The sequence below is a fragment of the Panthera uncia genome, assembly GCF_023721935.1.
Source record: "Panthera uncia isolate 11264 chromosome A1 unlocalized genomic scaffold, Puncia_PCG_1.0 HiC_scaffold_16, whole genome shotgun sequence".
NCBI lineage: Eukaryota > Metazoa > Chordata > Mammalia > Carnivora > Felidae > Panthera > Panthera uncia.
The window spans coordinates 47,824,964-47,841,322 of record NW_026057576.1 but is presented as its reverse complement, the minus strand read 5'-3'; the positions used below and the strand labels follow the sequence as shown (position 1 = coordinate 47,841,322).

The window sequence follows — 16,359 nt, the reverse complement described above, 5'->3', positions numbered from 1 at the left end:
GAGGGAAGGTCACAGGGAACAAAGGAACAATAGAGGGAAAACCCTGTTATTATCTCAAAATTTTATTCAGTCACGAATGCTTGTGCTCTATTTGCCACTCCATTCGGAGCTCCATTACAACTGTTGGGAGGCATCCTATTATTTTCTAGTACTTGATAATTAGCTGGTAGATACATTTAGTATGTTTATGAAATTAGCTAACTAAATCACTTGGTACATCACCTCTATGATATTAAAACTCTCATTTTAATCTTCGGGTTCTTAAATTCTAATTTGCTATTCATTTGTTCATTCATTCAACATTTATTAAGAACCTATTACATGTCGGCTACCTTGCTGGAGGAAAATATGGGCCAAAAAAATAATCCCTCTCTCAAGATGCCCTCTTTGTGGTGGGGAACACAGACACATCACTCGATAATTACACAGAATGCGTTAAGAGCTATAATAGAGGAATGCATTAAAAAAGAGCAAAGAGAGGGCTGCTAACTCTGGATTGGTGAGAAACATCTTCACAGAAGAGTGACTTTTGAGTTGCCCCTTAATGAATGGACACTCAAGTATCGAAGGATGAGGGAAGTTCAAGTTGTGGAGCGACAGGAAGAGCAATAGGGAGAGGAAGGCACCTGTGAAGCCCCATGGAGAGTGAGCCTGGTATGCGGTTGGGGATGGAGGTGAGGTCTGGTGTCTGGATGTGTGAGTAGGGGAGACAGGAGCCACAGATATAGGACTAGAAAGACGTGTTTTGAGCTTCAGAAAATGTACATTCATTTTGAGATTTTTAAGCAAGGAGGAAAAGTAGATGTTGGGTTGGGGCACCAAGTGGAAGAGAGAGAAAGAGACAGAGACAGCACATTTGGGCTTAGCAGCAAGGAAACAAGCTAAGAACCATGACAAACTTTTCAGCTCTTATGCCATCACACTAGCGCAGGATCTCACGTTTCTCATGTGGTATGAGTTTTTTAACTAGGATTTGACCATATCTTACCACTCCTACTTAATTTAGATTTGGATGTTAGAAGAGCACTAATTTTTTTTGTTATTGTTTAATATAAGGGTTCACTTTTGGACGTCATAGGTGGTGATGCCTTTAAGACTATTCAGGAGATATTTCTTGCAGGACAGCTCTCCTCTTTGTGCTGGCTCAGCATTCTGGGCTGCATTGATTACAAGCAGCCTCCATATGCACATGTTTCCATGATGATCCCTGGAGTGGAAGAGGGGGCTGGAGTGGAGACTACTGGCAATTAAATGCTTCTGCTTAAGATGCAGCCCAAGTCATCACTGCCAAAACAAGTCTTAAGACCGTGCCCAACTTTAAGGGGCAGAGAAGAGCTGCCTTCTCTTGTATCAGTATGCGGAGAGGATCAGATATTGGTAAGCGGTAATAATACTCAATGCATACTAAGACAAGCATGACAAAAAAGTTACAAAGAAAAGGCTAAAGGCTTTCAGAGCAGGAGGCAATGATAAAAGACAATTCTTCTGTTTTTCTATCAATGAGTGCAAGTTTATTGCTTCACTTTCTTTGGCCAGTAGGAAATGGTCTGCTGGGACTTCAAACTCAATCCCAGCTCCCAAGCTGTTTGACTTGGTGGAACGATGCTCTCCCCAGATCTTTGTTCTTTTTTCCCTCTCTTTTATGGATCCCACATATGTAGCCTAGGAAAATGGGATCCGAATAAGAGAGTTACTGGTAAGGTTCTAGAAGGTTTCAATCTACATTCCAAGAACTTTTCACTGCTTCTTGAGGACATGGGTCTATTTTGCACAAAGTGGTAGAGTGGTTAAATCAAATGACTAAACCTAAACAATTAATAAGGTCTCCATCTTGGAGCTCGGATGTTTATTTCCAATAAAATCACCAGGATGTACCCAGAAATTGAACACAGGAAAAGTGACAATTGACCATAGCCATCTTACATAAACAGGATAAAAAATAGTTCCAAGGCTTTACAGAAAGTGAGAATATCATTAAACTGAAAACACTGAGAAACCTTTGGGTTTTGGATCTTCATTCTTCCTGTAAGTACTTTGGAGAGAGGTGGGAACTTTCAGAGTCTTTCCCTTTTATTTTGTTTACCTCTTATCGAATTCATTACAATTCAGTAAGAGTAAAAAGAACGAGAATCTAATTTGCTAAAATGAAAAAAATAATACTTTTCTTTCTGGTTTAAAGTTAGAATGATCAAATTATCCCTTAAATGTCTTTCGAGTTCCGTGGAACTATAGATTACTACACATAAAAGAGTGAGAAATCTCTACACCTCTGAGCTGGGTATGTAGAATGAATAAAATAGGATTCTTTTGGATATTGTTTGGAAATAAGATTCAGAAATTATTACGCAGGCTTCAGAAGGAATTGAAGCCACGCAAATAAATACTGTTCAAAAAAACAGAAATCCCAACGCCCTCTTGAGAGGGGGCCCCCTCTCCAGGGGGCAGCAGAGACGCGCGGGAGGACCGAGACGTCGGGGACCAAGGAGAGGGCGAGTCGATCCCGGCAGTGGCCGGGCCTGCAGCGGGGTCGCTGCCCCAGGGGCGGATTGGAAGGGCGGGCTGGCACAGGGGCCGGAGGAAGAGGCGGAGAGGTGACTTCACCGAAAAGCTTTTAGGGGCCAGGCTCTCTCCGCCCGCTGGACGGGAGGCGGGGTAGCAGCTCGGTTAAAGTAGCAGCCTGGAAGGAAGGAAGGAGCGAGGGAGGGAGGGACGGGAGCAGCCGGGAGGAGGAGCAGCGAGCTGGGCCGCGGCAACGGCTGGGGGAGCGGCCCAGCGTGGCCACGTTTGGGTCTGGTTATTTTCCAGTGAACAGTTCTCGCACGCCCTTCCTGAGGCACGGCTGATCGCGCCGAAGCCGGGCGGCCCCGACCTTCCAGGTGACAGCCGGTCACCCTGGTAGGAGTCAGCTCCGCCCCAAGTCACCCCGCCCGCCCAGAGCCCATTCCCCGCCCAGCCAGCCTCCCTCCGCCTGCCCGAGGCGAGCGCGGCGGCCGCAGCGGCTCTGCAGCGCTGGAGCAGGCGGCGGCCGGCGGCGGCGCGGGGCCCTCGGCGGAGGAAGGGGGAAGTTCGGCCCCTCGGCGCTAGTCCGAGGAAGGAGGATGACGATTTAACCCGCCCTCTCCTGCCAGTCCGGCCGCGGGGCGCCCCCGCCGTGCCCGCCGCCCGAGTCTCCGAGCCTCGCCCGGGGAAGTGCCGCATGGGGCACGGCCGCTGAAGCGCGGAGTTCGGTGTCTCGCCGTGCCAAAAGCAGGCGCGGGCGCCGGTGCGGCAGTTGGCACAGTTTCGGCGGCGCCTTCGGCGCGAGAGTTGGGGGCGCGGCGCGCCTACCCGGCCTCCTCGGTGCCTTCGAGAGGCGCGAGTTATGGAGCCCCCCAGCTGCGTTCAGGATGAGCCGTTCCCGCACCCCCTGGAGCCTGAACCGGGCGCCCCTGCGCAGCCGGGCCCCGGGAAGCCGGGCGACAAGCGGTTCCGTCTGTGGTACGTGGGGGGGTCGTGCCTGGACCACAGGACCACGCTGCCCATGCTGCCCTGGCTCATGGCCGAGATCCGGCGGCGCAGCCAGAAGCCCGACGCGGGCGGCTGCGGGGCGCCGGCCGCCCGCGAGGTGCTTCTGGTGCTCAGCGCGCCCTTCCTGCGCTGTGTCCCCGCACCCGGCGCCGGGGCCGCCGGGGGCGTCGGCCCCGCGGCCGCGCAGCCCAACCCGGCCGTGTTCATCTTCGAGCACAAGGCACAGCACGTCTCGCGCTTCATTCACAACAGCCACGATCTCACCTACTTTGCCTACCTGATCAAGGCGCAGCCAGACGACCCCGAGTCGCAGATGGCCTGCCACGTTTTCCGCGCTACAGACCCCAACCAGGCAAGACGGCGTCTGGAGGCGCGGGGGCGGGTCTGGCACACCCGGGGGGAGGAGCAGGGCTGGAGGCTTTGGGACCCCTCGGGAAGGACCTGTGGTCAGGGCTCCTGGCGCGCGCCTTCCACGTGGCACGCTCCAGCGTCCACTCCTCCTGCGCCAAGGACCAAGAGTCGGGAGCTTGGGTGCGGGGCTAGCGGGCCGGCTGGACGGCGGGAATGAAACCCTTGCAGGAGCAGGGGAGAGGGGAGGAGGCGGAGAGTGGTCCCGGGATGGTGGAGAGTGCGCGCCACAGGAGGACGCAGCGACCTGCGCGCGTCTGGGGAGGACCGTGGTGTCTGGGGTGTGACTGGAGATGGCAAACCCGGCCGTGTGTGTGTGTGTGTGTGTGTGTGTGTGTGTGTGTGTGTGTGTGTGAAACAAGGAAGAGTGTCGGGTTCCCAAAGGCCCTGCACTCGCTCTCCGTCTTGGTCGAGTTCTGCACCTTAACCCACTTGGACCATGGAGTCCTAGTTACTACAGCATCTGCTGGTCTGGGAGCTGGGAGGCTATTTCGCAGCGGGATTTAGGGAGAAGTTAGCGGACTCTGTCAGATTATCAGCGAGCAGAATAGGAATCTGCGTTTAGATTCGTTGAGTGGAAAGAAAACTTTTTCCTTTTGCAATTTTTTATGCACTCATTGGAGACAGAATCAGTATCAACTTGGGTGATTTAAACAGCAGTGTCGTAAAAGAGGTCAAAATCTGTTTTCTAAGATTTCCCCAAAGTCTACTAAATCGAGGTGCCTGTTACCAAACAGTGCATTTTTTACTTCCTTAAAAACAGGCGCGTTTTTCTATTGAATGGCGACAAGAATCTAAACAAAACCTTATGACAGTGATTATGTCTTTGAAAACTGGTTTTAGAATAAAAGTGTAAAGCGTTTTTACTATATGATAAACCCCAAAGTGCTATTCTAAAAATAGTTATTTGATGTTTGCAAAGTACTTTAGATTCTTTAGAAAAGTCATGTTATCTAGATCTAAATATAGTCTCAGTTGCAACATGTGGCAGTTCCTTTGGTAGCTGGGAAATTGACAACAAAGGAGAAAAACATCCTATAAATAAGGCTTTTTCGCCCTTAATTCGTTATTTTTTCCCCACGTTTATTTATTTGAGAGAGAGAAAGTGAGCGGGAGCATGGTAGGGGAGAGGCAGAGAGAGGAGAGAGAATCCCAAGCCAACTCTACACTGTCATTGTGGAGCCTGATGCAGGGCTCCATGCAGGGCTGGATCTCACAAACCCCGGAGGTCATGACCTGAATCGAAATCCAGAGTTGGACTCCCCTTAGTTCATTATTTTAGTGACTGTAATTGAAAGACCAGTAATTTTTCACCAAAGGCCTGTAACTGAATTGAAGAAAATGAAAGTTTATTGTCTTAGATTTAATCAGTTATTTTATAAACTAGGTTAATATCCACATCCAGAGCTCCCATTATGAAGTGAGCAGTTTTAACATATATGACACTGTTAGATGTATGTTGAAATACCTTTTTACAGATAATCTAAACATCCCAACCATGATTAAAGTGAACGTCACTTTGTGCTTATGTGTTCCAAGATTATTTTTAGCTTTCACCCGTGTCAAAATGGGAGTGCAGCAGTTCTTTATGTCTGAAAGTTCTCACCATTTTTATTAAGATTTTTTTGGTTCTGTCAGTAAGGAGGAAGAAGTTGCATTTTCCAGGACTTTGAGGAATGTTTTATGGTTTTTCGTACTTTATGTTGAAGTCATTTTGTTCAGATGTGATCCATGATACATCATTGCTAATTTCACTGATAGTAGAAATTTATTTATGTTGGGGGGGTTGGGTCATGGCAATTTGAATTCTTCACTGTGGCTTTTGAGTCCCTCCCAGATTCATTGTTAGGGGATCAATTAAAAACATGCCCTTTTATTTACCTTAATTATGTATTTAGGTGTTTGAGGCTGAATGTGCTATTATTTTACAAATAATAACATGCTTAGGCTCATTGCTCCCTTTTGATCCTGTAGGAGCAGTGGAAACCATATGTCCTTTTGATAAAAGAAAAAAAAAAAAACAACTTTTCCTGTTTATTGCCATTTCCCAGTTAAGTCTTTGATCTAAAGATATGGATTCCAGTTTACTCTGAACGTAGAGAATCCTGGCAGAGGATCCTTAATTTGAAGGGCCAGATGTTGTTCCCTTAAGGATTATCTCCAGCCCTATGTAAGTGGTTGCAAACTCAAATGCCTGGGAATGGTTGAGTGAGGACTGTGGAGGCCTAGACAGTGGCCATCATTTTTTTTTTTTTTTTTTAATTTTTTTTTTTTTTTCAACGTTTATTTATTTTTGGGACAGAGAGAGACAGAGCATGAACGGGGGAGGGGCAGAGAGAGAGGGAGACACAGAATCGGAAACAGGCTCCAGGCTCCGAGCCATCAGCCCAGAGCCTGACGCGGGGCTCGAACTCACGGACTGTGAGATCGTGACCTGGATGAAGTCGGACGCCTACCCGACTGCGCCACCCAGGCGCCCCATTTCTTAAGGACTTACTTACACAGCACCAGTTGCAAACTGTATTAAAAAGATACAGGCCTGGTGTTGTCAGAGCTTCTGATTTCCTAAGAGTGGAAGTCTGGATTTTTATATATGACTTTATGTTTTAAAGGATTAGCGACTATTTTAAACATTTAAGATTTCTATCTGGACCAAACAAAACACATCTGAGGTTTGGCCTCAGAGATTTAAGGGCTGCCACTTTCTATCTTTTTCATAAACATTTGTTGAATGGACAAGTGCAGTCATCAGACACTGTGCATTTTTTGCCACATTTCCGTGTGAGCATCTGAATCCATTTGGTATGGCTCTCATAGTAGGGAGAGTTAGGGCCATTTGGGGGGAAGAATTTACAAGTAAAATTCTCAGAAGTGATGATTCTACAGCTGAACTGGTTAAAGGGATGGATTCCTCACATTATTATCATCTAGTGGTATGCCTCACATAGAGTAGGCTTTGGATGGTTCTGGACACCTTTGAGATCAGAAGGAAAGAGACCTACTGTTTGTTTTGCATCCGAGGTCTACATTTGTAATAATTTTTTTATGTTTATTCATTTTTGAGAGATACAGAGAGACAGAGAATGAGTGGGGGAGGGGAAGAGAGCAAGGGAGACACAGAATCTGAAGCAGGCTCCAGGCTCTGAGCTGTTAGCATAGAGCCTAATGTGGGGCTCGAACTCACAGATCGGGAGATCATGACCTGAGCTGAAGTCGGATGCTTAACCGACTGAGCCACCCATGCACCCCCTCTGAGTTCTACATTTGTAGTGGAGAATTATTTAGTTGGGCTTTAAGATCATTGTTAAAAGAGTGTCCAGTCACTGAACAAAGTATGGAAAGTAGCCTAGAGCAGTAGGCCTGCAAACATCCATGAATAAACTTGCCTCTCATTTGTCTCTCATGCCTGTCTCTTTCCTGAAATAGGCCTGTCTGGAGGAGGCCATAAAATTCATTGTTTAATCTAGAGTGTTTTTTATTGAGAAAGGAGGTACCACTAATAATTACACAAACATAACAAGTATAAACCTGGACCGTGTAGGGAAGACCAGGATATATGGTGACCACAGCTAAATGGCAGTTTGTGTTCAAGCCCAGCCACTGAGATGGAAGATTGTGGTTTCCGTATATAAAATGATAAGGTTTTGCCGAGTATCTGCTCATGTATCTTTTGGGGGATGGATCAACATGTGACTTCTGAGATGGGAGTCCTATGCTAGCAGCTTGGGTCTGTTGTGGGGAGTTGCCATAGTGATGTGCCCTCTGTCTCCACACCTTCTTGGTGGGTCAGAGTCAATTTAAGGACGTGGGGTCTGAAGGAGCACTCAGCCAGAATGGCCTAGTGAACTGTGTCTCTCAGGTGCAGAGAGAGGAGGAGGTCAGGAGCAAATGAACCAGTTCTAGATCAAATATATGCCCGTGCAGATTGGTTCCCATTTATTCAAGCCTGTGTGGTCTTGCACAGGAGGAATGTCAGCCTTATTTCGGCAAAATTTCGATATTTCAACTAGTAAAAGTACTTAACTATATGTTAGCTTAAAACTCCCATTGGAATAAATTGAGCTATAGACTTAAAACTGGTTGAAGAACTATGAATATGTGATTCTCTAAGACCTAGGGTAGGTCCCTAATATTCTTCAAATTTTTATCTTTATCTACTTTCAGAAAGAGACTATATAGCATTATCTTAACTTTCCAATTAAAAAGCAGAAATTGTATCATGTTATATCTATTTTACCATATAAAAAATCAACAGTTGTTAGTGTTTATATAAATATTGTTAGAGATTGAAGAGGTGAATTATCATTAGCATGAGACTCTGCATGAAAATTATATTCCCTAAGTATAGACTGAGCAACCATTTAAAAACAAAAACCTTATTACTTTAATTTTTGTTGATTTTTTAATGTACATATTTATCGAAGCTTGAAAGAATGTAATTTCAAAGAGATTTTATAAATTGTGTTCTTAAAATTCTTAAAAATGAACTTGCCAGCAAGGTGCCTGGGTGGCTCAGTCGGTTAAGCCTCTGACTTGAGCTCAGGTCATGATCTCACAGTCTGTGAGTTTGAGCCCCATGTCAGGCTCTGTGCTGACAGCTCAGAGCCTGGAACCTGCTTCAGATTCTGTGTCTCCCTTTCCCTCTGCCTCTTCCCCGCTTGTGCTCTGTCTCTGTCTCTGTCTCTCTCTCTCAAGAATAAATAAACTAAAAAAAAGAAAGAACTTGCCACCAGTTTTTTCCAGCTCTAAGTCCTTTAAATTTATGCTTTTGTTGTTGTTGTTCTTAAACACTTAGCATTTTCTGAGCTTTATTCAGGTAACCGATTTTCAACTTACTTTTGTTGGTATTTTTCAAAAGGTCATTTCTCAGAAATTCTTACTCATAGTTGAGGGATGGGAATATACTAGTCAGGAAACTGGAGGAATAGAAATCTGGAAGTTTTCATATTTTTCTCCTTGCCTCCTGAGTAGACTGTGCCATTCTAGACAGGTAGCTCTCTCTCCTTTCGTGTTTGCTATAGTTTTGTGTGTGTGTGTGTGTGTGTGTGTGTGTGTGTGTGTGTGTGTGCCTTCTCCTCCTCCTGATCTGAGTTGGAGGTTAATTTGCCCTGGCTCCATGGTAGAGTCTTGACTTTGATATCTGGGGGAAAGGTAAAAATGTGTGCCCAGAACCTTCCAGTTGTGAGGGAGTGTTAGTTATAATGAATATTGAGACCGTTCAGTATCAGAACTTGTTTATCATAAGCCGGAGCTCTGGTTCCCAAACGTGAGTATGCATCAGAATAACCTGGAAGGCTTGTTAAAGCACTACATTCACTTTCTTTCTTTTTTTTTTCAATTTAAATTTTTTTTAATGTTTATTTATTTTTGAGGCAGAGAGAACAGAGCATGAACGGGGGAGGGTCAGAGAGGGAGACACAGAATCTGAAGCAGGCTCCAGGCTCTGAGCTGTCAGCACAGAGCCCGAACTCGAACTCACAGAGCGGGGCTCAAACTCATGGACTGTGAGATCATGACCTGAGGCGAAGTCACATGCTTAACCAACTGAGCCACCTAGGCACCCCTGCACTCACTTTCTGATGCTAACAAGTTCCCACGTGATGCTCAGTCTACTGGCCTGGGGACCACAGTTTGAGGATCCACTGCCCTCAAAGATTTTATCCATTTGTTGGGTTATATGACCACTTCTGTTTCCTTGGTTATTTTTGCAGTTGTACTCAGACTTGAAAGTTCAAGATGAGTGTGAGGAGGGATAAAATCTGACTGTAGAAGATTTTTAAGCAACTCTTCAATGTCTAGCTTAAAGCTTTGCATATCTACCCAAGATAAACATTATTCTGCCAGGTATCCTCAGACTATCCATATGTTGAATGAAAACTTTACCTTTCAAGCCAAAGTTTTAAGTTCTGCAGATGGAATAAACAATTAAAAAGTTTTTTTATATTTATTTTTTGAGAGAGAGAGGCAGAGCACAAGTCGGGGAGGGACAGAGAGAGAATGAGACACAGAATCCGAAGCAGGCTCGCGACTCTGAGCTGTCAGCACAGAGCCTGACGTGGGGCTCCAATCCATGAATCACGAGATCAAGACCTGAGCTGAAGTCGGACACTTAACCAACTGAGCCACCCAGGTGCTCCTGGAATAGACAGTTTTTTAGGAGTACATCCCAATGTTAAATTATGATAAGATTTTGCAAAAACTAAAGTTTTATTTGTTTGCATCCTGAGAAGTAACAGCATTCAGCATGTTTGATATATTGGCTGTTAAGAAAACCAGGCAAAAAGAAATAGAGTTGACGGTTTGGTGAATAAGATGATGGCTACGCTGAATAATTATTGCAAACAATGTTTACTCGGTTTTGGTTTCAATCCCAGGGACTTTGTTAAAATCATCAGGGTGATTGTTTTAGAGTTCCATCTCATTTGGGCCATGTTACATGTCCGAACCAAGTCAACATGCACTTACTTACTTAGACATAGCCCCTTGTAAGATGAGGGACAGATCAATTATAATTTAATTTAATAGTATATTAAGAATTATTGAGCAAGAAAAAGATTTTGCTGGAAATATGGTCTATATAACATTAACTCATTAGTGGGCATCAACTAAGGATGTCATTGGCTTGCTACTTTAAGGTTATAACGTGATACTACATACATCATTCCATGTCTATCTGAGTAGCTTTTCAATGCATTTCCTTAAAAGCTAATGTTTACTGAGCTCTTGCTTGGTGATGGTAGCTACCTTAGTGCTTTTCCCAGGTTATCATATTTTATCTTTTTTATTTTTTAAGTTAATTTGTTTCAACAGAGAGAGAGAGAGAGAGAGAGAGAGAGAACACGTGTGGAAGAGCTTTAGCAGGGGAGGGGCAGAGAAAGAGGGAGAGAGAATCCCAAGCAGCCTCTACACAGTCAGCATGGAGCCTAATGCAGGGCTGGAACTCACGAACTGTGAGATCATGACCTGAGCTGAAATGAAGAGTCAGGTGCTTAATGGACTGAGCCACCCAGGCACCCCTCACATTTTATCTTTACAGTAACTGTGCCAAGTAGGTACCAGTATTCCTCCTGTTTTACAGATGAGAAAACTGAGGTACAGAAAGGTTACATTGTTACCCCAAGGACACAAGGTTTGTAATAGTCCAGGCAGATTCTAAAGCCTGTTTCCTTTTACTGTAGAATTCAGTTGTTGAAAAACGAGTTTTTAGTTGTTAGTATTATAAACTTTTACACTGTCACTTTTTAAAAATACAGTAGTTTTATTTTATTTTGTTCTTCAGCTTTATTGAGGTATAATTAACAAATAAAAATTGTGTGTATTTAAAGGGACAATGTGATGTTTTTATATCAAATGAAATGGGTTACCATAATCAAGCTGATTAGTATATCTTTCACCTCACATGTTAATATAAATGTTACTGGCTTTATAAGTGTGTTTATGGGGATTTTGAAAATTGATTTTGATTCTAGAGCTGTTTAAGAACTAGAGCTATAAGCACATGAAGTTTATATTTAGATTTTGTGAACATATTTAAATAAAGTAACAGTAAAATAATGATGTTAGCCTCTTTGTTTACCTTTGAAAGGATACTGAACAACCCTTAAGTTTGGAAAACTCTAGGTTTAAGCTTTTGGATGTTATTTAATATATTCCTGATAATCCATAATCACAAGATAGAAAGGGAAAAAATATGGGATTAAAATTTTGGTAGGTTTAATTTCAGATAATCTAACACAGGTTTTGGCAGCCCTGCCAAAAGGATATGGGGGTTACTATTTTTTAAGTTACTGATCTCTTCCAAGTTTAATTTCTTGTAAGAGGTTGGGTTGGAAAGAGGATCTCCAAGTAATGGGATTTTCCCGGCTAAATATAGAAGCCTAAATTTGCTGCTTCGGTTCTTTTATTTTAGTTAACTAGTTCAATAGTTTCCACTTTGAAACTGTTGTGAATTTTTACATGCATTTCTAAAGTTCTCAAAGTTAGAACCATGGAACTTTGTACTATTAATTTTATGTAACTTTTGAGTAGTTTATTATCAGTTTTAGCTTCTAAGTGAAACTGTACTTCTGGTTGAGCAAATGGGGCATTCTTTTGCCTCTCACAGTTGTATCTTCATAAACATTTTCAGTCATAGGTTATATAATTTGGAAAACTACATTTGTGACCGAGACCTTTTATAAACCAATAAGCTAATTTGTTTTCAGGCCCTAAATGGCTCCCAGCTTTTTCAATTAACCTCTTGCCCTGGTTTCAGCCATTTAATTCTCAGTAGCTGGGCACCCTGAGAGATTTTCCTGAGTATACCTAAAATTAAACTGATGGCCTTCTTGCTTGGTTTCTAAATATTTCTTCCTCTCAGGTCTATAGTAGCATGCTCTGTGCCTGTCGGGGTACCTCATTACTCTGTGCTGGCCCTCCCCAATCCTGCTGCTCGCTGTGAACACCAGCCAGTGCCTGTTGCCCAACTCTTTAAATATTGTGCACTGGCTGCTTGATTGAATTGTTTTTCAATTGTGGAATTTAGTTTTCCCTCTTCTGAGAGATGATCTGGTGTCTGGTCCTTGCCCTTCCCTGTTGGCTTCTTCCAAGGCTGTTAACCATTATGTACTAATTTTATTTTAGTTTTCACTTGGGAGTTTGAAAAGCCTGGTGACATGAACATAGCCTAGTGGTGGTAGTGGGCATGACCCTTCTATGTTCACCAATACTTATATATTTTTTAAGTTTATTTATTATTTTTTTAAGTAATCTTTACCCGACATGAATCTCAAACTCATGACCCTGAGATCAAAAGTTGCATGCTCTACTGACTGAGCCAGATGGGCACCCCCATCCATAATTCTTTTATCTAATTTGAAGCATGTTCAGTATGCCTCAACAGAAGCATATCTCTGGTTATAATGGAAATATTAAAAGTGATATGAAAATGGATGGTGTCATATTCTATTTCTTTTCTTTCTTTTCTTTCTTTCTTTCTTTCTTTCTTTCTTTCTTTCTTTCTTTCAGAGAGAAGGAGAGTGCTTGAACCGTAGAGAGGGGCAGGGAGAGTGAGAGTCTTAAGCGGGCTCCAGACTCAGCATGGAGCCTGACACTGGGCTGGATCCCACAACTCTGGGATCATGACCTGAGGCAAAATCATGACCTGAGCTGAAATCAAGAGTCAGATGCTCAACCGACTGAGCCACCCAGGCACCCCGTATTCTATTTTTTGACACAGCCCTTTATATTTAACTTCCCCATTGATCCTAAACCTTTTTCAAAGGTCAGATTATTCTGTTAAAATAATAAATGGCATTTGATAAATTTTTTATTCTATGTTCATGTAAGTACAGCATGTTAGTTATAGCAATAAAAACTAATAGCTAGTAATATGCCACTAAGGATCTTGGAGTTAATTAGCATTAAACCCTTTTTTTCCTATTGGAAGTTAGGTTGGAGATATATATTTGCAATTGTATTACTTATTTTGATAAGTTGATTGTAAGACTAAATTATATCTGCCCTAATTAATATATGAGAAAATATAGGAGTTCTTTGGAATAAAGAATATATAAAAAGTCTTTGATTTCCCAAGTATTCTTACCTAAGCCAAACTTATATCTTTTTAAAAAAAATTTTAAAAATGTTTATTTATTTTTGAGAGAGAGAGAGAGAGAGAGAGAACAGGAGAGGGGCAGAGAAAGAAAGAGACACAGAATCTGAAGCAGGCTCCAGGTTCCGGGAGTCCAATGTGGGACTTGAACCCATGAACCACGAGATCGTGATGTGAGCTGAATGTGGATGCTTAACCAACTGAGCCACCCAGGTGTCCCAAGCCTACCTTATACCTTAACAGTTTGTTGTCTCTCTTTTGCTTTATCTACCACAATTATCCAGCATTTGGTTCTGTGTCAGGAATTATACTCTAAGCTTCTAGGAGCCAGGTTAATAATAATAATTGATATATATTATCAATCATAATAATAGTGCTAACCAATATATATTTATCTATTTCTTAGCATGTATCACCTGGAAGGTTTGTGAAAATGACAGGTTGCTGGATCCCCACCCCTAGAGTTCTGAGTTGTGAGCCTTGGGTGAGGTCCAGAATTTGTGTTTCTGACAAGTTCCCAGGTGATGTTGATACTGCTGGTACAGGATTACCTTTGACAACTACTGTTCTAGACCAAGGGTTGGTAAACTTTGGCCTTAGTTTTGTAAATACAGTTTTACTTTAACACATCTCCACTCATCTGTTTACATATGGTGTGTGGCTGCTTTTGTGCTACCATGGCAGTATTGAGTATTTTGGACAGAGACTCTCTGGCCACCAAACTTAAAATCTTTATTACTTGGCCCTTTGCAAATGAAGTTTGCTGACATCTGCTCTAGGCAATCCTTCTAAACTAGTTTTTTTTTTTTTAATCCCCACTTTATAGGTGAGAAAACGAAGTCTGTAATCTTCCTAAGTACACAAGCTAGCAAGTAGCAGGTCTAGGATTCCAAACTTCATGCATTTTCTAAAACCTACTTCATAAATTTTTATGGATGGCCCCCACATTTATCGATACAGCCCAGCTCTTCCTCTGAGCTCCAGCTTTTCTCAGTATCTAAATGCTTACTTGACATCCACCGTTCAATGTGTAGATGCTGATGCTGGTAAACCAGGGAATCATATTTGAGTCCTTCTTTTTCACTCCCCAGTTACAGTACTGGAAGGACGTCGTGTTGATTCTGCCTCTAAAACTTAGTTTTAGTATGTCACCTCTCTCCATCACTACTGCCACCACACAGGTGGCAGAGATCCCCGTGATCTCTTGCTGGGACTTTTCTCCTCTCAGCTGTTCTCCCTGCTCTGCTCTTTTTCTCTGGTTAGAGGCTTCTTCCATGGAGCCGCAGGAATGGTGCATGTAAAATGCAAACCTGATCAGGTTCCCTTTGCACTCAGAATAATATGCAAATTCCTCCTTAGGTTCAGTTAGTCTTTCCAGCTCAGACTGCTGCTCTCCAGCTCCTGTTCCACACTTTAGCTGTCCTTAAACAAGCCTAACTCCTGGCTCACTTTAAAAGCCTTTGCATGTGTGGTCCCTATTCTTGCTAGATTAGCTTTTTCTCGGGTCTCAGTTCTTTGCCTAAATCACAAATGTCACTAAGTCAGATTGGCCTCTAATGACCCTCTCTGTATCTAAAGTAGATAGGCATCCCAGTTTATCACTTCTGTCTCAGCCCTTTATTTGTTTTCCTTTTGGCACTAACACATTACATGTTTTTTTAAATAGGCTTCACACCCAATGTGGGGCTTGAACTCACGACCCTGAGATCAAGAGTCACATGCTCTACCGACTGAGCTGGCCAGGCGCCCCTAAATTAATTTTAAAAAACACTTTCTGAAGGTATGTCTCCATCTCTAGAATGTAAGCTTCATAGGGAGATAGCTCTTGTCTGCTCATGGTTGCGTGCCCGGGACCTAGTTCTATAATAGAGACTCATTTCAACAGATTGAAATTAGGAAATCAGTACCTGCCCTCAAGGAATTCAGATCTGCCATGGAGAGTCTAAAGTCTGTTTGCAAGGATGTGCGTGTGTTCCCATATATGTTGCCTTTAGTTGTTAACTTTAACAAGTATTGATTGTATTGTTTGCACAGTTTTATTTTTTGTTATGATTGTTTATAATTTTAGAGACTTCATACTGCTTATAATATTAAATGGAATTATAAAGAAGGCATTTAAAAAAAATAAGTAAGTTGTGTAGTTTTTGAAAAAAAATTGGAGACTAATTTCAGATGGACTTTTTTTCCCCGTATCAAAACAGGGGAAGTTTACTAAAGCTTCCATCATGAGAACAGGTGTCTCCATGACCTTTTCTTTGAATGACATGAGTCAAACTTTTGGGAAGCTGGAAGATGATTAGCATGAGTGGTATTGTGAATACATCCTTGCAGTAATCGGATTATTCTTCAGTTTTGGTTCAGTTCAGTTATTTAGGCTTCTCAGTGGAAGTATGATCTCATTTGGGAAGCTATTTGGTTATACAATACTTTGGATGGCTTCTGTAAGTTTTTACTTTCAAATCTAAAATTAACCAATTTTGAAGGCCCTGATTTTTAAGCCTTCTCCTAGAAAGGACCTGGAAGGCCTAAAAGGTGTTCAAAAAAAAAATTTTTTTTTTTTAAGTCAGAAAGGGAAATGAGGAACTGGAGAGGGGATCCACCAGGGTGAAGCCAGGGACGAGAATGAAAAAACCATGGCCAATGTCCATAGTGAATCATTGACCGATAGTAAGATGTAGGATTGTATTCTGGATTTCTTTGCTTAAACAGCATGCCCTTGTGACAGAGTAATTACTTACCTTGTATTCATTTTATGTAATGTTTATAATAAGAGCAACTGATAGGTTGATTATAGTTTTCAGTGGCCACTGGGGCATGAAACAAGCCACCAGTAAGATGGTATTCATGTTCTG

The 16,359-nt window shown here is 42.7% G+C and overlaps 1 protein-coding gene across 2 annotated transcripts in view; it reads left to right on the top strand.

Moving 5' to 3' along the window:
- Nucleotides 1–2,330: 2,330 nt before the first annotated feature.
- TBC1D4 (TBC1 domain family member 4) overlaps nucleotides 2,331–16,359 on the top strand; it is a 186,270-nt gene continuing 172,241 nt past the window's right edge. For both annotated transcript variants that reach the window (XM_049647466.1, XM_049647467.1), the window contains exon 1: nucleotides 2,331–3,859. In XM_049647466.1, coding sequence (XP_049503423.1) covers nucleotides 3,362–3,859 — 498 coding nt within the window. In that variant the 5' untranslated portion in view covers nucleotides 2,331–3,361. The remainder of the gene's footprint in view (nucleotides 3,860–16,359) is intronic.